At 46.2% G+C, this 22,691-nt stretch overlaps 1 protein-coding gene across 2 annotated transcripts in view; it reads left to right on the top strand.

Moving 5' to 3' along the window:
* Nucleotides 1–16,199, top strand: part of CDC34 (cell division cycle 34, ubiqiutin conjugating enzyme) — a 211,409-nt gene extending 195,210 nt beyond the window's left edge. For both annotated transcript variants that reach the window (XM_069647949.1, XM_069647958.1), the window contains exon 5: nucleotides 14,959–16,199. In XM_069647949.1, the coding sequence (XP_069504050.1) occupies nucleotides 14,959–15,175 (217 nt within the window). In that variant the 3' untranslated portion in view covers nucleotides 15,176–16,199. The remainder of the gene's footprint in view (nucleotides 1–14,958) is intronic.
* The last annotated feature ends 6,492 nt before the right edge of the window (nucleotides 16,200–22,691 follow it).

Here is a 22,691-nt window from a genome sequence, read left to right as displayed (position 1 = left end):
GACGGGTTACCCACACCATATTAAAAAATACTCTGGACTCTGCTGAGACTGCTGGACACACTCTAGCCCAGGGACCTTTCTTAAGAGACACGCCTGGTTTAAAGAACTCAGACTTTAAACCTGAAACTCAGGCCTCTTACCAATAAACCAGTCGAGGACTCCAACTTTTTTGCAAAAGCAGTTGATGAAGCCCTGGAGACTGCCAAAAGAAGCACAAACCGCTGAAATCACTTGGCCAGATCATGTCCAAGCCCTTCCACCAACGTGGATGCTCTAACTCCCGCCGTTTCTTTTGTGGACAATCTTTTTCCCCAGTCTCCCCATGGACGATATGGCTCAGGAAGTGTCCTCTGATCCTCTGACCAAGTCTCTTCCGCTAATGGCCACTATCAACCGAGAGTTCCTCGTAGAGGCAGGAACTCTACTCCTAGAGGCTCCCCGGCCTCCACCTCTGTCTCGCTTATTTGGTAAGGGGTCGCTTGTCAGTCATTCATGCCTGGGAGATTATCACATCAGATCAGTGGGTGTTAAGGATCGTTACCCACAGCTACTGCATGGAGTTTCACCGACAACCTCGATACCACCCACTGAAGAGGAGACTCCTGTTGCCATAACACCTGTGCCTCCTGCTGGAAAAGGGTGCTGTAGAAGTTGTCCCCATTCACCAGGTAAATAAGGGTATTTATTCAGTGTACCTACTTGTATCCAAAAGGTATCTCGCTATGTGCCCTGTGTTAGACCTGCTCCCAGCAAACCAGTATGTCAAACCTCAAAATACATTGCAAAACTGCAGGAGGTAATCCCCCTGCTACTGCAGGGGATTACATGGCAACGTTGGATATGGAAAGTACCTCAGGTTCATGATAGAAGACACCCACTATCAATTCAAGGTTCTCTCCTTTGGCATAGCCTCAGCTCCACAGGTGTTCACAAAGGTACTGGTAGTACCTGCTCACCTGCGCAGGTGGAATTGCAGCGGTTGGCTTTCCAAGTGGAGTGCTTCCCTTTTTTTGGAGCACAGTTAGGAGCGGTCAGGAGTGAACCAAGCATTGGAGTGCTTGGTGCATTTAGCTATTCTGTGGGAGAGTGGGGCAATGGAGTCTATGGCTTGAATGACTATGGTGTTGAAAGTTTGAATTAAAGCTTCAGAGTCTTTAGAGAAGGGGGGTCTTATGGCAGGGACTGCGAGGTAGGGTAGGAGTCTTTGGTCAATTGGTGGGCGCTGCTTCTAAGAGCTGGTGGGATAGGGGTGGACGGTCGGTGTGCTTTCATAGTGGTGGTGATCTGAAAGAGGATGGCATGGTGGTCAGTCCACGGCAGGGGTAGGGTAGCCTTGGTGGTGGTTTTGCAGTTGTGCTGAGCTATCCAGTCAAGGGTGTGGCCCTTGATGTGGGTGGGGTCTGTGCTGACTTTTTGGAAACTTAGTGTTTTAAGTGCTTTATTCAGAGTTTTTGCTGGCAAATTCTTCTGGTCATTTAGTCCGAGGTTGAGGTCACCTAGGAGGATGGACTGGGTAGATTTCTTTAAATTGTCAGGGAGGCTTGAAAGACTGTGGTGGGTCCTGGGGGGGGGGCGCTAGACTGAAGGAGACGGTGCAGTTGGGGGATGGGTTGAGTTTGACAAGAAGGTGGTCATTGTTTTCAGATGGGAATCGAGTCTTTGGCAATAAGAGCGACTCCACCGCCTTTGCGGAGGAGGGAGGTGGGATCCTGACTGAAGATGGTGTAGCCAGAAGGGATGGCAAGCAGCAGTGCTGGGCTGGAAGTTTCGTGGAGCCAAGTTTCGCTAATGGCTAGGTCGTCAAGGCTATTGGTGATAAGGTCTTTGATGTAAAGGGCATGGGCAGGGAGTGACACTGCACTGATAAGGGCACAGTTGTGTAGTTGGTGAGATGCTACTTGAGGTAGAGGTGTGTGGTCCTTGTTTAGTTGTTGTGCTTGGAGGCTGGTCGGGGGTAATGTTACTGGGGGGGCGTGCATAGTGTCATGTCGTGGCTAGTGTTGGGGGCATCTGCTCCCTGCTTCTGGGTGGACAGTATAGTCAAAGCGTGAGTAGTGGGGGCAGGTGCATCAGGATTCTTCTTTTATGGTACTGTAGGCTGAATAGCAGGCGCTAGAGCAGGTGGTGATGGCTGACTGTAGGGTCTCAAGGTTGGTTGCCGGTGAGGGGGGGGGTTTAAGGGTAGTTCGGCAGTGGTGGACGGCTGGATGAGCTTACTTAGTGAGCGGGCTACTTGTCTTTCTGCTTTGATTGTCCCAGGACCGGCGGGAGAGGGAGACGTGTGAGTATAGGTTCTGGAGCTGAGACGAAGGCTTCTGTCTGGGCCTAGACGGGGGCAGGGTGGGGTAAGGTTGGTGATTTGCGAGAGAGTAGTAGGGAGGAGTGTTGTGGTGGGAGGTGTGTAGGTGGGGATTGAGGGTAGGAATGGCGTGGGCATGGGGGAGGGGGTGGTGGTGTGTACATCCTAGGCCGTTGCCTATGCGGGCAAGGTGCCTTCTGTGCACGATACGGGAGGTGGTAAGAGTTAAATATAGTGCTGTGTAACTGGGTCAGTAGGCATACAAAAGTGTGACTATGGTTGGGCTAGGCCCTCCAGTGAAAGTGCACAATGGGAGTTTCAAAATTATATCACAATGTATACAGTAGTCAGAGCACCAGAAACATAGTGGGCGCTAGGCAGTTGCCAAATTGTAGTACAGGGCAGCTTCAAAATTGTAGCACAATGTATACAGTAGTCGGAACACTAGGGCATAGTGGGCGCTAGGCAATTTATGACTATTTGGCACAGCGGAGCAGTACAGGGATAAGGATAGCAGTGGTTGCCAGGTTGGTCAGAGATATATGGCGAGACAGCCTGCTACCAAATGCATTGTGGCAATAGTGGGTGCAGAGTGTTGTACACAAATCCGGCATAAGCTGGCGGTCCAAAAGCATAGATGTTAACTGGGAGGCACTGGGTGATATGGGATGGGTCACGGCCAAGCAGTAGCTGATGCGCAGCATGATGGCATAGATGGAAGTCTTAGTGGCAGGGGGTCATTCTCTTTAGTGCGGGGAGCGTGAGCTCAGAGTGGCCAGTGCACCGTGAGGTGACATGGATAAGACGGTCTTTAAATTCTGCCCCACTTGTAATAGAACATTTCCATGGATCGACAGTGTGCTGTGCAACCTGCGTCTGCACCGCAACCACGACGAAAAGCACTGTCGTGCTTACAAGCTCTTTAGACCTAAAACCCTTGTAGATCGTAGAACTAAGCGCTGGGCCCATCATGCCATGCAGGTCAAACCTGCCATGGACATGGAGGGGGCCTCCAGTGACGACAGCGTCGCCATCTTTTCAGATGATGAGGGCGAAGGGGAACTTCCAAGTTCCCAACTGCTGGCCCCCGACCCTAGTAGACAGGCCGGCGGTCCTGTTGTGGGGATGTCACCCGGCAGCAAAGTCACTTCCTCTTCCCACACTAAGCACACAACCCACGGCGATGTGTCGGCGCTACTCGGACCAAACGCCCAGATTTGGCATCTAGGGGGAGGTCTGTAGATTCCCTGTCCTCTGGGCACTCGAAATCCTAGTTGCCCCATGACAGGCCTCTTAAGACAATGGACGCCGCCCACAAAACTCCTTTGACAGAATGCCGAACATCGCCGGACTTCCAATGCCGAAACAACATATCATCAAAACCGGCTGGAAAGTCCAAAAACAGGGTTATCTCACCTGGTTAAGAAACATGTCCCAGAAGGACTGTTTAAGCCTTCTAATTCCAAACAACCTGCCTCAAAAAGCTCTGATCAGAGACTCTCATAAGAGCAAAGACAAGGCTCATAGGGACAAGTTTACCCCTTCAAAGGAGATTGTAACCAAACTGTTCCACAAGAAGAAGATTCCCTAAGTGAGGCCTTACAAAATAAAGGCCTACTTCTACACATCAAGTTCCTGCCATATCCTACCCGGGGGTCATCCCCAGCTCGGCCCTATGGTCAGCAGAGGACATAGATGGGATGATGTCTAGAATGTATTTTTTTGCAAATTTCTTTGAAAAAAGCCCTCATGCACTAGATCATTTTCAAAATGCACCCCCTACTGCTCAAGCTTCAAGCTCTCTGCTCCTGTCTTCCACTTCTCAGCCACCAATGTCTTCATCACAGCCACCAGCAAAAAGGTCTCGCATTTCTTTAGACCTATGACCTCCAGACTGACGCTGAAGGGGATCAGGACCAATATCAACACTATGATGGCGATGATAATGGTGACGATGATGAGGCAGAAGCTTACAATGTCATCCCCCAATTCAACAAGATTCCCCAGTGCCTGATTCTCCAATAGATAATCAGCCCTTTTTTAATGACCTACTAATCAAAGCAGCTGAGCACTTCGGTATTTAAACACAGGAGACTCCACAAGACAAAGATTTTGTCAGACATCCTGGGGGACAAAAAAGCTGCCACCCAGTTCATTACCATCTTAGTCTGTCCAGAGAAGAATCCAACCTTCACTCGAAACACCAAATCGGAGTAGGCAGTAAGCCCGTGGATAGAAAAACCTTTCCGCCCGGTGCCATCGGATCCTCTAAATATCAGAGGACAGCTGAAGCCGGATTCACTAGTTGTCACTACTACTTTGGAAGAGGGCAGGGACACCACTAGCCTCTTCAGAAGCTCCCCCAGACCAGTAGAGCAAGAAGCTCCATACCATGGGGAGGAAAGTTGAAACTCCGGCAGCGTTTCAAACTAGGATCGCCAACAATTCCACACTGTCGGCGAGCTGACTGCCATAAATGTACAGGATCACGGCCCTCATGGACTCTGCTCCAGAGCTTTTAAAGTCTAGACTTGCCTCAGTAGCAGCAGAAGGCAAAGCCACTACCAGCAGCTTGCTGTAGAACAACCTCGACGCTGCGTATAATGTGGGCCTTATCGCAGAAGGAACCAGTCTCAGGTGCCACTCTTGGCTTTGCCAATGTGGCTTTAAGCTTGAGACCCAGGCAACCTTACTCAACATGCCAGTGGAACCAACTGTGCTATTTGGCATAGCGGTAGAGGACTCTCTCAAATCAGCCAAAGAGGAATATGATACCCTCAATTCCCTTGGGCAACTTTCTAACAAACAACCTGGCCAAAGGGGTGGGAACAATTTTCAGTTTTCGGGGCCGAGGTTACCAAAGAGGGTCTGGATAAGGACAAAATCAGAATACTTCTTGCAACAACCAGGTTCAAGCGTCCCAGGGTTATCAAAGCGGTCGGCGCACAGGCCGCGGCCGCTGGAGAGCCCCCATATCTAGAGGTGGAGGAACACCTCCCAGACAATGACTGCCCGCTACAGGTCCCCTCCCATGCCTCCCGAGTAGGGGGACGGATTTCGCACTTCACCCACGCATGGGAGGGAATAACCACGGACAAGTGGGTGTTATCTACAGTAGCGGAAGGATATTGTGTGGAGCTCCTAGAAAGACCATCGAACCACCCCCCCGCCAAAGAAAGACTACTAAGGAGGACAACTCATCCTGGTAGAAGTCGTCCACACGCTGCTCCTCAAGGACGCCATCGAGATTGTGCCGTCCAACGAGGTAAACAAGGGTATTTATTCAACATACTTCATTGTGCCAAAAAAAGATCGAACGATGCGGCCAGTATTAGACGTACACCCTGCAAACACTTATGTAAAGCCACAAGTTCTGCATGTCAACGCTACAAGAGGTAATTCCCCTGCTAAAACGGGGGGGGGGTGTACATGGCAACATTGGATATGAGGGATGCCTATTTTCATATTTCAATGCTCCCACCCCACAACTCTTGCGGTTCAAGGTAGCAAACCAGCACTACCAATTCAAGGTACTACCCTTCGGAATAGCTTTGGCTCCAAGGGTATTCACCAAGGTAATGGCAAAGGTGGTGGCGCACCTGCGCAGGGAGGCAAGCCCGGTGTTCCCCTACCTGGACGATTGGCTGATCACAGGGGAAACACCCCAACTTTGCAAACAGAACACCCAAAGAACCATAAATCTTTGCTTTCAATCGGGCTTCTCAATAAACGAGAAAAAGTCAAGTTTTGCATCAAACACAACAAAACAGTTCCTAGGAGCTGTATTGGATACAAGAACAGGCTTAGCCTTTACATCCATGGAATGAGTGCAGAACATGCTTCGGCAAATACCCCGGTCTCCACATAGGCGTACGCAAAGCAATGCATTTGCTAGGTGTTAGGCAAGATTGTATGCAGTACCCATTAGGTGCACTACAACAACCCTGACCTCCTGGCAATAGGAACCCAACCTTTGGTATAAGTCTGTACTACACAGGTTGGTAGCGTGTTGATCAGCCAGGTTTATCGCAAGAGGGTTCAATGTGAGCTGTAGGGAAGTTGCACAAAGATTCACAGTGACAAATATTCAAATAAACTTACACACAAGGTTTCTTGAGTAAACCATTATTTACCAGTCAGTTGTAGTAAGCCGCCTTAAGAAGGAATCAATATAAACACACAAATATACTTCAAAAATACACACTTGGTTATCTAAATCAGAAAATGCCCATTTGGGATGACACCCAGGCACTACCTACACACTCAGGTGACTTCAATAGCTAGGGTGCTGTTGGCATTAATATATTACTGTTGCATTTAGAATATTCTTGGGAGTAGTGTTCAGAGTGTGAAGAGTTCAGAATAAAACACGTTGTTAGGAAGAATTCTCATAAATGTGCTAATTCCTCTCTACCTTAGAGACCCCCTGATCTTTTGCTGACCTTTGGAACTTTGTACTTTTAATTCTGTCTGTTTTCTTTGGTTTTTTTCTTTGGTTATGGAGTTTTAGACAACTCATAGGCATAATCTTCTCATTTGTGTAACACTGCACCCTCAGTGCAGTGACACACGGGAAGCCTTTTGGGCTCTCCCAAGGTTTAAATACCTTCTCTGGGATAAACTACTGTTTCCCAGAGAATGTAAAGTTAAATTGACTTAACTAGTCTTTTAAAATTCCTAGACCCAGCACACACTATCTTCCTATAGAGTGCTGGAGGGGTTACCTCGTATCCCCTGTGTCTAGAAACTCATGTAGCAGTCAAATGCTACCATTTCCTATCGAAATGGCTGCTGGCAATGGTTTTTACAATGAACTACCCTGTTTTTTCCCGTCCGGGAACACCAGTACCTTTAAATCGCGAGAGCCATGTTTTTCAAGATGGTGTCTGAGCCTCCTTTGTTTAAACGGGTCCCGGTGTTCTTTTTTCGCCATTTCTTTTTGGAACGGTCATTCTAGAGTTTCTCTGTGCGCCAAACTAGATTTGGTCCATTTGTTTCTATGCCTTTGGCAGGCTTCAGGACTGAAGACTGCCTCTGGTGCCTGAGTGTCTGGGGTGGGCAGGAAGTGAGGGAGGTGCCCGAAACCCCCTGTGCTTAGTCTCCTAGGAGACCCAAATGCACTCTGGTGTGTTTGGCTGGCTGGCTGACTGTCCGGCAAGGACAGCCACCTTGCTGGGTGAGTGGCACCTAAGCTGGAATGAATGGGAGAAAACTGTTTAAAAGGCGAGCCTCTTGGCTTGGAAGGCAGAGTCGACCGCTGGAACGAAAGAACCGAAGACGAGCTGGAAGAGGATGGCTGCTGCAACTACTGGACTGTTGGTTTGCCCGGTGGAGCCCTGCTGCAGGACCGAATCGCCAAGTTCACTTCGACAACGAAGCCCTTCAAGGACTACTTATTCCTTTGAGTTGGTAGGACCAACCAACTCGTAAGCCACCTGGACACCATTCTCTGAGCTGGTTGTATTTTCCTCAGAGTGCTGCAGGAAACCGAATAGCCAGGGAGAAGGGACACCAGTTTGTGTGCTTGAAGACAGCTACCGGAATTGAAGAATTGCCAGTTTGCCAGCTTTGTGACCAGTCATCCCTTGTGGCCCTTTTTTGATTGCTTCTATTCTACTGAGACTTTTTAACCATTGGAAAAGACTTTCTACTTACCTGCAAGAAGAGCTTCAGTTCACCTAAACTTTTGCTAACTTAACATTGGCTGGCCTGGCTTCCAGGAAAGGGTAAACTAATATTGCATTGGGTTTTTTTTTTAAAGTACTTACCTACTTAAGAATAACTGTGAATACACGTTAGGCAAAGTTTGTATGCAGTACCCTTCGGGACCACTACACGCAACTAGGGCTACAGGTGTAATCAGTTTTTGGTAGCGACTGAGCAGCCAGGCTTATCTCAAGAGGGAATGTGAGGTTATAATGAGGTTACACAGTGTTCTACAATTACAAGTATTCAAATAGACACTTACACTCAAGGTTTCCTGGTAAAACACTTATTAATTTATTACACATTCACTAAAAGGAGCCAATCAATATCACACACATTTCCTAAAATACTTCACACTAACCACTTCTGAAATTTAAAGGAGGAGCAAAATGGCATTGAGAGCATTTGAAGTAGGAGCAAAAAGGCATACGTTAATAAAAACTAATAGTAGAGTTACTTTAAAACAGTGCAAATAGTTTGAGTTCACTGGAGGAGTTGGTTCAATGCAATAGGTAGGCCACAGTCAATGGGCTAGAGTCTTTTATAGGCAAAACCGGTTCTGGTAGATGAACAGAAAAGTATTTGCCACGGTTCTCAGAAATAGTTCTCAGAGTTGTATGTCGGGTCACAAACTGACTAGGCCTGCAAGTTGCCAAAGTTTCACGCACTTTCGCAGGGAGAGGTCTCTCGGTCGGGTTTTCACAGTAGCTTATATTGACCGGGCAACCAACGATCCAGGAGTTGCAGTAGCCGTTCCCTTCCAGCTAGTCTTCGGTTCTTTCGTTCCAGTGGTCGACTCTGCCTACCAAGCCAAGAGACTCGCCTTTTAATTTTAAACAGTTTTCTCCCTTTCATTCCAGCCTAGCTGCCACTCATTCAGCAGGGTGGCTGTCCTTGCCGGACAGCCAGCCAGCCAATCACGCCAGAGTGCAGAATCACCTAATGGCAGTAATACGTAAACCACTGCCACCAGCCTTTTATTGAGGAAAGGGTAACATTAAAATGTTAGATATTCGGTAACCCCTCCAGCACCCTATTCTAAAATGGTGTGTGCTGGGTCTAGAAAATTACATGTGTAAGTAAAGTCAATTTCACTTTACTACTCTTGGAAACGGTAATTCATCCCAGAGAAGGGATTTAAACCTTGGGAAACCTGAAAGACTTCCCTGTGTCACTGCACTGAAGGTGCTGTGTGACACAATGTAAAAGATGCCTATGGAGTTTGTCAGACATCACAACCAAAAGAAACAGTCAAAATCACATTAAAATACATGAGAGAGTGGGGAAAAAGGGCCTCACACTCTCCACGTAAAAATAACTCCAGTCCTCAAAATCCAGCAGAGTTGCTGGGGGTCTCTAAGGTAGAGGGAATTGGCACATTTCTGAGAATTCTCCCTGACAGTATTGTGGTGGAAAATTCCAGTCATTAAGGCATTCATGGAGGGAGTATAGACTCCACCCTCCAATTTCAAACCCACCGCCAGGATGGGATCTCCATGTAGTACTAGCAAAGCTCATGGTGCCCCCATTCGGGCCTAAGTCAAGTCTTAAACACCTGACATACAAGACTGCCTTCTTCGTGGCTATAACGTCCATAGGAAGTTAGTGAATTGCAAGCATTGTCAGTGCGGGACCCTTTCTTTATTATCCATAAAGATAAATTGGTTTTATGTAATCCTCCTATGTTCTCCACTAAATTCATTTCCAAATTCCACGTGAACCAATCTATTGAGCTTCCAGATTTCTTTCAGAATCCAACTAGTTCAGCTGAGGTAAAACTCCACACACTGGATGTGAGGGCGGTGGTCCTTTACTACGTTACCAATACCAGGCTGCTTAGAATAACTGATCAACTGTTTGTCTCCGTAGCACCAGGCAGAGAATGCCATCTCCAGGTGGATAGTCAGATGTATGCAATTATGCTATTCGTTATCAAACAAGACACTGCCTTTTACACCAAGAGCTCACTCCACACGGAGCACAGGAGCTACTCTTTCTTTTATCGTAAATGTCCCCCTAGACCGCATTTACAAAGCAGCTACATGGAGCTCAGTACACACTTTCACTCAGCGCTACTGCATTGACACACATTCCAAAGCAGTTGCACAGGTGGGACAAGCGGTTCTAAAACATCTATTTGCCGCTGCTCCTTCTCACCACCTTCTCCTAACACTATTCGCTAAAGTATGCATGGCATGTGATCTAAGCAGATTACACAAGCCTCAGAAGGTATACATTACTCACCGTAATCTTATTTCTGATGCTTGTATCTTCTTAGATTCACATATGCCCACCCTTCCTCACCTGAGAAAAGGTGCATAGATGTTATGAGCTTTATCCATCTGCTTGGATACACCTGTGCTCGCGCTACATTTCATGCATGCTCATGTCGGAACAAAACAATCTGAGGGACCTTGACGCATGAAGGACCATGGGTACAGTGGATGTCACAGTAGGGATGGAATTACCGGCATGCCCTGCCGACTTCCATTTTCGAGTTTCGAAAACAACTGTAATACTCTGCAGCTTCCACTAGATGTCGGCCTATGCATACCATCTCAATCTAAGCAGATGCAAGCGGAGCAGGACGATTTGGCGCGGCCAGTTTGGCGCGGGCCGCTTCAGCGCAGGAGACATTTGCGCGCTCCCATTTTGGCACGCCCAGTTCGGCACTGGCACGTTTCGCCCCAGGGATCTTTTGGCGCACAGTCACAATTCTTTTTATTTTTTTAATACAGCGGGATTGAAGGAGCGAGTGGAACCATTTATACAGTGTACAATATAGTGTAAATTGTCCCTTTGCTTTTTAGAAGCATCTAATGGCGCTTTCCTTCAGGCTCCGCGTCAATTACTTTCAATGCAGCAAAGTATATTTTATACAAAATTTAGTTTAATTGGCTTGAAGCATCTAAACTATCCCACATGTGAACCAGTAACCTGTATTGGCAATGTCCACCGTCAGAGACCTGCCCAAAGCGCCTAGATACGATTCAGTTGACTGCTGGGCTATAGAAGTCTTTTAATACTAGTGCTATCGTTCAGTGTTTTCTCTTGTGAATGTGTGAACCCTCCTTAGACACTCACGCCATCAGAACATACATGGGATTTATCCTCCACCACGCAATCACACCCTGCACATTCTAAGGCACGTCGAGTGGCTGTGGATTAAACACACAGTACATGCAGCTTGTGGTTGCTGCTGAATCATATAACCACAGAATAAAATCAATGCCAGCTGTTCGAAGGGGAGGGACAATTCCCGGGGAGTGTGGTATGTGACCCCTTACCCCCAGTCCTCCCCAGTGCTAGAAAATGAGCACACACGCGTGTGCCAATTTTGTGTAATTCCGAATGTAAAGGGTGAATGTTTTGTTTGACCACTGATGTGATGCAGTAGTTCTATTGTCTGCTGACGACAAATTAAAGGTATCCACTGATTCTCGCTGGCTGTACCTCCCCACAACTAAATCTCACCTGCCCACGTCAGTGGTTCATTCCAGTGTCCAAGCCATGCTTCAGTTCTGATCAAGCGGCAGCAAAACTGTCCTTAAATAGATTTTGAAATAAAACTGAGTTGTTGAATTAACCATAACCACTGGCATTTCAGTGTGCAGCTTGGAATGCCAGTATGTGTGTCCTGTCTGTGACATTATAAAAGGGATGAGAATATGCATTATGGGGGTAGGAGGGGTACAAGTCGAACTAGTCTGAGAAGCACAGGGGATCCCTACATATTTCGACCTTATTGGGCCACTTCGGTTGGTGGGTTTTACCGTGTTTGTTCCAGACGCAAAATGCTCCATCATTTACTTAAGTGTCCCTGACCTGTAGTCAGCCCCAGGTTTCATTTTAGATATTGGCCTTGCTGGTCCAGGCAGGGTTGAGGGTACAAGACTTCGTCATTTACTGAATTTTCTTTTAAATCCGCAACTTTTTTCATTAAACCCAAGAAAATCATAAATTCCAAGCAGGCAACGGCCCCAGCGCGAGGCCCGGGACTGGGCACCTTGCCAGGTGGCCCACGGACTGGGGAACTGCAGTCATGGTGGCTTCCCATTATTCGGCATTGCAAGGGAGATAGTTCAGTGGGTTGAGCGGAAGACTGAAGCTGCTGAACGGATTTGGACCCATCCTGCAAGCCATAGATTTGAATTTGCAAGGCATGTTTAGCATTTCATCCTGCCCAAGTTTGTGAAAGGAGTATCATTGCGATGTATAATAGTCGTAGCTATTTCGTAGGGTCTAGTGACTGTTCGTCACCCACTGGTGCGTCACAAAGCAGTGAACACTCGACTGGCAATGCACCCCGCTGCCGATTGGCAGCACCTCCTGCAACCATGGGTGACAAACCCACACAAAGCTCTGAAAATGCACCCCATCCTGTGCTTCTCCATCTCCAGGAGGCACGCTGTATAACACTTCCCTGTCTGTCTCTTCTCTTCCAGTGCCTGCGCCGCACACAGCTTTGCTAGCAATATTTGTGTTCCAATATAGCTCCCCTGTGCATCGTTCCGACGGCTCCTAAGTGCTGCAATAATAGAGTTACTACCCAATCGAATGGTACCCAATGCACCCGGCTTCTGCCCACCACAGAAAGTAGAACTACATATGGATGGGTGAAGGCAACGCTCTTGGCTGCCTGCATGACACCAAAGACCCGAGAGTACAGACGACTTGCGCACTAACTGCACTGGGGCTTTCTCTGCAGCAAGGGTTAGGCTTGAGGGCCAGTGGCAGAGCTGTTGCTTGGTCTCTGTATGCGATGGCATACTAGAGGCTAGAACTGGGGTGCATGACTCGGGCATCGGAGTGATGGATGCACTGGCAGAGCTGGGCTGTGTGATCCGAGCTCTTGTGTGCCCGTCTCGCAGTAAGGTGCCTTCATGATATGGTAAATTATACAGTCATTCATGTCAAAAGCCTCCAGCTCCTAAGCACATACTAATCTATACCACTGTTTACCCACGCTTGGTACTACATTTTTTTCGAACTGTAGGGCTTTCGGGGGTGAGGTGAGGGTATGGCTCGGGGATGGTAGAACCTAGTTGGTGCACGGCTAGAGTACTGGAATAGCAGATGTGCATTAATTGAGAGGTTTATAAATCGGCACTGAAAAGGCGCCAAGAAGCCGTTACTGTCCATCAGTGCACCTTGTTAACACAAGCAACCTCAGCCCATGCCAGGGGCACTTTGAGACTTGCGTGATAGTCCATGCTAGGAAAGCGGGTGTGTAGTGGGTAACCCTGTGGTACATCGGTGAGACAACCAGGTACTTGAAGGGCGGGTGGGCACTGGCAGAGAGCTGCTTCCTTTGGCATGACTGTTTTTTTCTGTGCCCTGGCATGACAACCGGGGAGTTCGGCTCCTAATCCCGCTACCATGCCCCCTTGTCATCAAATCTTAAGTAGCTGCTTTCAAGGCACAGCGTGTTGTGATGTGCAATAAGAAGAGCGTTAAGTGCAGGGGTCATTCTTTGCAAACGTAACACCTAAACAGGGACAGTACCTGTCAAAGTGCTGCATTTGCAAAGAATTGTTTTTTAATTTGGCGTGAGGGAGTTTAGACGTGGCTGCAATGTCAGCTGCGTCCAAACGTCCCTCGCGCCAAATCGGCTGCGCCAGAAAGGCACCTGTGCCGAAATGGGCGCGCCAAATCGGCTGCTACAGCGGCGGCAAAAGAGGGTGTACCGGATGCAAGCATCAAAAATGATTACGGCGAGTAATGTATTCCACATCTACCACAAGTTTCTAGGAAGTGGGACAGGACATTGCTGTATGTAAAAGGTACTACTGTGCTGCCATTTTCCTTCCTTACATTCACATTCCTTCTTGGCACCAGGATCCAGACTGCCATTTCCAAAAGATAAGGCACCCCTACTTGAAAGATGCTATTTATCAGGGGTGTACGATTTTGTCTACAAGCACCCTAGATTCCTTAGTACAATGGGTTTAATTCCATATGACTTGATGATTCCCTTGACGTTCGCAGTGGGCATCATGCACTTAGTCTGCAATTTCATTTTTTAGAAATATGTACTATGTATGCCTAGGGGAGTAATTCAGTTAATTGTTGTATTAGTCTTTTAACTCAATCACATGGTCCTAAACAAGTGAACTTTTTAATTTTTCAATATGAAATCTGATTGTAAGGAGATAAAGGGTAATTAATCCTTCAGGCATGTTTGGTTGGATCTATAAAAAAAGGTACAGTGGTAAATCTCTGAAAATGCTTCTAGTATCAATCTTCAGGTTCCAATTATACAGACTCCTATTTTGGGACTCTTTTAGAATCATTATCCCCAAGGAAATGGCGGGTGGTCCAGTACTGAGTCCATTTGTAGCTGTCTAGTGATATGTAACTGAATTTGATTTGATTAGATGCATGTCCTTTCATTTTCAAAATGTTGTGTAGTGTCAGATTGTTGTAATTCGCAACTAGACACCCATGTAGGGGCTGATCATGTAATGGAGGGAATGGGAAGAAGGGATACAGGTGATGTGTTAACCATTCACAGTACAGGGTGGAGTATTCAGAGTTTTGTCAAACAAAATAAATTGACATTTTCAGGAATTATGGTCCAGTGATAATTTGCGTTAGCTTCCCCATGTAACTACCCAATAAATCATGACACTGCCCATACAGTGCGAGATGAAACCTGCTTGTAGGGGTTGAGGCCTCGTGAGTGTTTTATTTAGCAAAGACTTTTTCGAAAAGCCGGTTCAAGAGGCCTTGATGTGAAAGACCTCTGCCTATAGCACTTTTTAGTCGAATGGTAATCTCTTGAAGCAGATATAGCCTCCGTGGCCCATCTTATTGGTGACTTATGCACAGAACCGGTACAGAGGTTTTGACAGATTAGCTTTATAATAACCAGTATCTAATGCTGTATGAAGCCCAACAATACGTTTCTCCCTCTGACGTTTTTGTTTTTCTTTCCAAATTCTCCTATTCAGGAAACAAGTGCAGGCGACCAAAGCAGATGCAGATCGGGATGGGGTGAAAGTGCCTACAACGTTAGCGGAGTATTGTGTGAAAACGAAGGCTCCAGCAACAGACGAGGGCTCCGACCTCTTCTATGATGACTATTACGAGGAAGATGACATGGAGGAGGATGAAGATGGAGACAGCTGCTTTGAGGATGAAGATGACTCCGGGAATGAGGAGTCCTGACACCAACTGTGCCAAACTGAAGCGCTGTGAATGGTCACCCTCCACACACCTTTTTTTCCCCAGAACTAGAACATGGAATTGGGTTTGGATGCATTTCCCTTCACCACAATTGGTGCTTTATTCCCCTGGGCGAATCTTCTGCTTAAGAAACAAAATGAAAAAAATGCTTTCTAAAGAAAAGGACTTTAAAAGAAAATCCAAACGGCCGCATCCTCAAACTCTGTGAACATACATGTAGCGGCTTCAGCGGCCTTGTACTGACTACACTGGGTTCTTTGCATGGCGCTGGTGAATGGACAAGAGGCTGCCACTAAGGAGTCTGTAATTCCAGGGGTGTCTCGGTACAAGGATTTTGGTGTGCAGTCCGAGGGCCTTTGGTGTACAGCAAGATTTGGCATACTTGTGTTTGTGTCTAGTTAATGCCCGCTGTGTTGGGTACTTTTGCTGGCACCTGGTGCTGACTTTCTAGCTGTTACTGTTCCGTCTCATTGGCCAAGAGACTCCTACATTTTCACTATTAATTGCTGCAGTTGATGACAAATCTAAAAGGTTTGCGGCAGACAAACTGCAGCTGGTCAGTTTGTATAGCAAAATCCTTTTGGGAGAGAAGTGTTCACTTGTATTGTGATGTACTTGACCTCCCACCTACCACCATTGCTTAGCCCTCCCGACTTGCCTTGTTGTGACTTGTGCCCTTGCTCGGATAGAACGTGTCTTGAGGTTTCTTTTTAGTGCGTGGGGAGGTTGGTTTGGTATTATGGGGGGTGGGAGAGGTTTGGAGAGTTGTCACGTTTGAGCATAGGAGGCCAATGACTTTCCTTCAAAGCTGCACATTGGAATGTTTGGTCTGTATGAGAAGGCAGGGGGGGAGGGGTGTTTGTCTGCACTCTTCACTGTTTTGGTTCCTTGGTCGTGGGTGGATTTATTTTGGCAGTCTTTATATTTTATTCTGTATTGTTCTATGTTTTGAATGTTTTTGTTCATTTTTTGAAATTATTTAATTAAAAAACATAAAACCCTTTTACTCAATTGTGAAATGTATGAAATTAAGTCCTGAGTGGAAAGTTGGAAAAGGCTTCCCAAAATGTATACAAGGTTCAGATAAGGAATTTGTGTCATTTCTGATTTTCGTTTCTGATTTTGGGTGTAAAGGCAGGAAGGAAGAGGAGCTGGTTGAAACCCTGTGTTAGGCAAGAAATAATTCTGGCTATTTTCAGAAGCAGATGAACCGTTGGATTTCTGAACCCCACTACAGCTCCAAAGGACACCTTTTGGTTGCTACCTTACTTTGAGTTTTAGGAATATGTGGTAATCTGTAGCATCAAAAGGCATCTGTTCTACTTCTGACCTCCACACCTGAAAACATTGGATTATACTGGCAAAATATAATCCCCTTTTGCCTCTGTTACGACATGTCTTGATTAGCACTTGGCATTGTTGTGTTGGAGGAATGCACAAAGGACATTGGAACGGTTTATGGGGGTAACGCTTGTTCAGACAGAAAATTAGCTCGTGCTGCAATTTTGAGGCCGGTTTCGAAGCGTAAGTATGGTGCGACTAGGCACAACGATTAAAAAAAGTAACACCGTCTTCAGGGGTTCTTAGATTTTGGACATCTGGGCTATTCTCTACAACATATTTGTATTTATTTGTATTTATTTATAAAGCGCAACCAGGCCCGGAGGCATAAGGGCGCGTAAGTTTGTTAAAGAGTTGCGTTACAGTTACAGGAAGGTACAAGCAATGCAGTCAGCAAAAAGTTCCAATGCAGTTAGTTGGGTATATCGTCCGATTGTGATTTTGCCCGACAAGATGTCTGTTTCCCCCCAGAACTATTGTGATTATGTTTAGTTGCACCACATGGAGTTGAAATGAAGATGCTGCCACTACCTGTTACTGGGTGATTCTGGGGCAATTCTATTTAATGTGAGGCAGGGGCCTTCCTATCCCTGGCACTGAAGACTGCCAATTAGGGGCTGGCTGTTTACTGGCCTGTAAACCTAGTCTTTGTTGGCCAGTATGCCAAACGTTGGTGGTTTCAATCCTGCACACGTTCAGAGGGGAACGATACACAAATTAGTGAGTAAAGCAGCACTGTTTTATAATGTTACTGCCATACTAACAACTAAGAAGTAGTTCACCTTTCCATACCAGTAACCACACACAACCTTGTTCCCAGAGGTCACACTTGAATCCCATTGATGTTTTTGCATTTAATTGTTAAATTTTACAAAATCCTAGTCGGTTCAGTAGTAGTTTGTCATTTGTATAGTGCCTTTATCCCATTGGTATGGCCACAGCACGCCTCTGGGGGCGAGGAGGATGCCCTCGGTGGACCGAAGAACCAGGTTTGGGAAAATTATCAGGATTTAGAATGAGTGTGTGCATTTGGTCAAAATGGGTAATTGGGTTGAATGGTTGAGCCCCAGTAACCTATCCATGAAGGTCAGCCATGTGGATGGGTGCTGAGAGGTGGTCCTGAGGATGCACCAGTACCAGAGAGTGGTTGTGTCCAGCTAGACAGAATTTTGTCATGGGACGTAGCTGCATTCTGATGGTAGAAATGTTAGGTTTTGTGTTTTAGTATGGTGTATGGAGGCGAATGCGGGTGGGTGGCAGTCCCTGCGGCTGGTGTCTACCGAGTTGGGGCTAGGCTTTTGATGTAGCTGTGTACTTGGATTCGTCTGGCCCACTCCAAAATTATCCTTTCCTTTCTCAAGAGAACATAATGGCGAGTCGCTGACAGTGTCAAGGCCTAGTTGTCATGCGGTAAGCGTGCAATAGGGAAAGATCAACAGGTTGCTGGAGAGAATAACCAGGTTGTGAGGGCCTTTCCTAAGGAGTGAGGTGTAATCCTCATTGGAGCAGATGCTGAGTAGAAAGGTATTGTTCAGGGTTGGAGCTTGGACAGCAGAGGATTTTCTAACTCTAAAGTTAAAGGGCGAAGGAACACAAGGAGTGATGCAGCCAGATCTAAGGTTTCTGACTGGTTGGTACCATGTAAGCTTGTGTTGGAGGAATTGGGGGCCTGACATGTGGTGTGTAATGCACATGGCCTTGAAGGTTGCCTGTAAGTTGTTAGGAAACAAATGAAGTAAGCTAAGAACCGGAGTGATGTTATCTGGGTGAGAGGACGAGGAAGAGTCTGGCTACAGGTTGGAATCCTCTGGAGCTTTCTAAGCTAATAGGTGGGCGTGGCCAGATAGAGGAAATTGGCGTAGGCTAAGCGGGAGAGGATGATGGCCAGGATTGCTAAAACTCCTTTGTAGGAGAGAAGCAAAGATTTGTCTGAGGATGCCGAGGTGTAAATTACATGTGCTGGATACAGTGTTAATAAGTTGAGAGTTGGGTCCAAGGTTAAGGTGCATCCCGGGTTTTTTACGGAGTTGGATGCTATGGCTGGGTTCCTAGGGAGGTGTTAAAGGTGTGTGTTGAGGAAGAGTGAGTTTTTACCTCGGATCATGATTTTGGTTTTACTAGGGTTGAGGAGGTGGTTAGCATCTCTCCTGGCCTTGACTCTACTTTTTGTGATACCTTTCTCGAACTTGCAGCCGACTTTCAGCTTCGACATGCTTTCCTTCCGATTACTGACGACTTTAATCTTCAAGTTAATGACCCAGCTGATATCCGTAACTTTATTGTGGCCATGAATAAACTGGCATTAGTTCAACATGTTAACTGCCCCACCCATGTCCTTGGAAACACGCTGGTCTTTTTAACCTTCAACCTGCCAGAACGAACTCATACTCTTGATCTCAACCGCCACACCTACCGCTAAGAAGCAGCTATCACACGAATGTCACAGCAGCTGCACACCTACCGCTAATAAGCAGCTATCACACGAATGCCACAGCAGCTGCACACCTACCGGTAAGAAGCAGCTATCACACAAATGCCACAGCAGCTACACACATCGGGTGCTCACGCGCACCTTATAACGCTCTTCTCTCTCCACTGACTTGAACTTCGGTTCCCGAGGGCGTTCAACCTACAAGCGCCTTGAGATCATACCAAGGGTACATAAAGCGCTATATAAATGCACAGTAACATAACATATGCCCATGTGTCAGAGGTATTGGCATTTCAGTTTTCTTCCAGTCTTCTGCACAGACCATTTCATTGTCCCTTTTTCTTGGGCCTTTATTTCCAGTGTATCATCACTTCAATCTCAGCCAATCCCTAGGCATTGTTGGCGTTCAGTGCCTAAGGCGAACATTATAAACAAATTTTAAAAAATTATTGATCCAATCAGTGTGCCACAGTGATCACGCCCTGGTTGACCTAGGCACTCTGCCACTTTTGTGGTGTTGGCTGATGGCCTGGCCCCTCTCAAATTCCCAAAACTAGAGCTCGTCCTTCTGTGCCTTAGTTCTCGGGTAAACACCTTACGTCGGAGGCGAAGAGTTAAGTGGCATCATAGTTATGATTCTGCTATAAAAAAGTCTGTTGTCTGCTGCCTATCCTAAAGTGACGTTTTGCGAAACAGTCCTATTTTTCATCACGCATTGAAGCATCTGTCAACCACTGTCCTTTCGCTTGCTTCTGTCCCGCCGGAACCAGTCGCGCATTGTCAGGGTCTCTGTGATGCCCGGTCTGCTTTTTTCTCAGATTAGTTTGATAATATTTGCTCCATTATTCTTTTTGCTGCACTTCGGTCGCCTTCTCCATCTATGACAGTGGCCACTTATTTTTCTGCCACTTTTTGGTCAACATTCCCCATTTTCTCTGAGGATATCCTCATGTGGCAGTTTCCAAGCTTAAATCTATAGCCCTGATGGGCCCAATCCCACTGGATATCCTGAAGGACATCCTGCCTCATTGCCCCGTTGCTTACAGAAGCCCTGATGGGCCCAATCCCACTGGATATCCTGAAGGACATCCTGCCTCATTGCCCCGTTGCTTACAGAAGCAATTAATGTTTCCTTTCAAACTGGTCTGATCCCGGCCTCCCTTAATTGTATTTGTTTTTAGTTCAAATAATGAACTTTTTACAAAATGGTTACAACATACAATATTGCATTACGTTTTGTCTACATAATACATTATATATGCATTCATTCCAATTAAAATCTAAAATGTCCCCATCCCTTAACTACTTGGTGGTTTGGGTGTTTAAGTTTGCTGCAACACTGCTTTAACTCTAATTTTCACCTGTAACCCTACGGAGTAGCACAGCTGTATTTGCTTCATAATACATTCCACAGATTCAAATATTTTTTGCAGACGTCATTAAGATCATAAAAATCACAACTCATTTCCAACAGGTGTTAATAACATTTGGTGCCTGATATATAATCGTGGTTTATACATGATTTCCAGCAACAAGGGTACACTCGGCAGTAGCCTTTTCGACCCGGACTATATACTATGTTACGATGGTTTTCATCTGTGTTAAGTTATACACTTATTATAGCATAACCAACTACCCAAGCTGTAGTTTAACCTGAATACATAATCTATGCAATGCAATTTGAACTGTCAGTTTTCAGACAATGGGCCCAGAAAACATCCGATTTAATAGCATCATATTGGCTCAGTCACCCAGAACACTCATGTACCACAAATACATTACGGTGTATTGTGTCAAAACGTGCATAGCATTCTCTGGTTCATTACGATTTTTGCAGATATGACAAAACTGCTCATCAGCAGGAGTCTGGATGTATACTTCCTGTACCGTAAGCAATTGTAACTGGTTTATCCGCAATGGCAGTCTAAAATCCCTAACCAATGGGCTCATACATTTTGCAAGATACAACTCCGGTGTTTGATATTTGTAAGGAACACTTGAGACACAGCTGTAATTTTTCAACTTCCCCAAAAAGGCAGTCACTTACTCAATCCGAATTTTCAAGCTTGTTAAAAGATTATTTTCAGGGTCTCAAATTCAGTTCCCCTACTGAAATCGGGTGTCCAATCGATAATTCTAAAGTATTCCTTGTTTAGACTCAAACATTTTCCTATTTTATATGTGCCCCTCTATCTTTGACCCGGGATGCTCAATGGACCCTGGGGGCAGCTTTCATGTACAACACGCCCCTATGCATCAAGACCCGAGCCCGTAATGATAATGGCCCCAGTGCAAGCCTAAGTAATGCAATGGAGGTTTCCGGCGGGTGTGGTGGGGAAAAGAACCCTCCTCCAAAAATGTCCCTCCAGAACATTGTCATGCAAGGTTGCTCATGGCTAGGGCTTCCAAACCATAAAGAATTGCCGGGACGAAAATCTGCTTGTATAATTTTACAATTCAACCCTGGGTATATTCTGCGACTGGCTTGTGGACCTTTTCATTGTGGCAGTAATTTAAACTAAGGAAAGAAAGCTGGGCAATTAACACAGGCAGAGTGAGCACTCCGATCCCAGGCACAAATAACTGCTTACTTGTTCAAGCATTCCCACCTTAAACTCAATGTTTAGCCTGTGGGATTTACCACCTGCTATGACCATTTTCGTTTTTGCAGGTTGTTTTTGTCAACTGAATCAATCGGGGCCATGAATTTGGCATACACCATTTATGGTCTGATCCATGATGACTAAATCTGCATAAAGAGCTCACCCCACCAAGTTTCACTGAACACCCCAGCTCTGATGTTAAAGCCTTCGGGAGATCTGACAGGAACAGGTTAAACAGGGGGGCCTACACACAGCCTTATTTTACCCCTTGTTCGTCATTGCTTCCTCTATCAGCATTCTGAGTAGTCTAATCTCACCTGGACACTTCTGTTTGTGTGGAATCTGATAACCTTGTCAAAAAGCCAATCTGGACAGCTGGACCCATAGTTTAGAACGGTTCACGGAATCGAAAGCTGCTGAGAAGTCTACAAATATTAAATAAAATGCTGGACTGTCCTTCCAAATGGCACCTTTGATCGCTGAGTCCAACGGTCTAATATTGTGGGTAGTACCAGACCCGGGTCTTAACCCGGTTAGTGTGGGACACTTCTGCAATTCAACCAGAACCAAGGAGGCAAAGAGCTTTCCAATCGCATCAAGTAAGGAAAGCAATCAATGATTTTCCTGTGCTTTCCCATCACCTTTCTCATACACAGGCAGTAGGATAGTCCACTGCCAAGGTTTTAATAACGCCCCCCTCACTACATGTCTTATTGAAGAGCATCTTCTGGAATTCGGCCCATTCTACAGGTTTGGCCTTTACAGCATTTGACAGCCCATTTGGACGTGCTGCATTCGAACCTTTAAGACGGACAATTGCTGTGTATACTTCTTCAGTCGTAAATTGTAGTGGCCAAGATTGAAAAGGGGTATGGTCAAATGCCCTAGATATTATAATGGAGTGTTTAGTTGCTATGTATTGGACCCATTTCGCTGCCGGGGTAGGGTTTGCGAAGTCCTGTTTTTTTTATAGCCCTTAGCTTTTGACAATTGGTGCCAGATCTCTCTGGTTTTTAAGACGCTTAACTTGTATCCTATTCTGCCAATGGGCGGTTTTTATTTTCCCTGCCTTCCTATAAGCCATTTTTTATAGTGGTTTTTGTTTTATTTGCCCCTCCATGTT

This window comes from Ambystoma mexicanum, chromosome 1p, assembly GCF_040938575.1.
Source record: "Ambystoma mexicanum isolate Mex_15411 chromosome 1p, UKY_AmexF1_1, whole genome shotgun sequence".
NCBI lineage: Eukaryota > Metazoa > Chordata > Amphibia > Caudata > Ambystomatidae > Ambystoma > Ambystoma mexicanum.
This window is presented reverse-complemented; position numbering and strand designations above follow the sequence as displayed.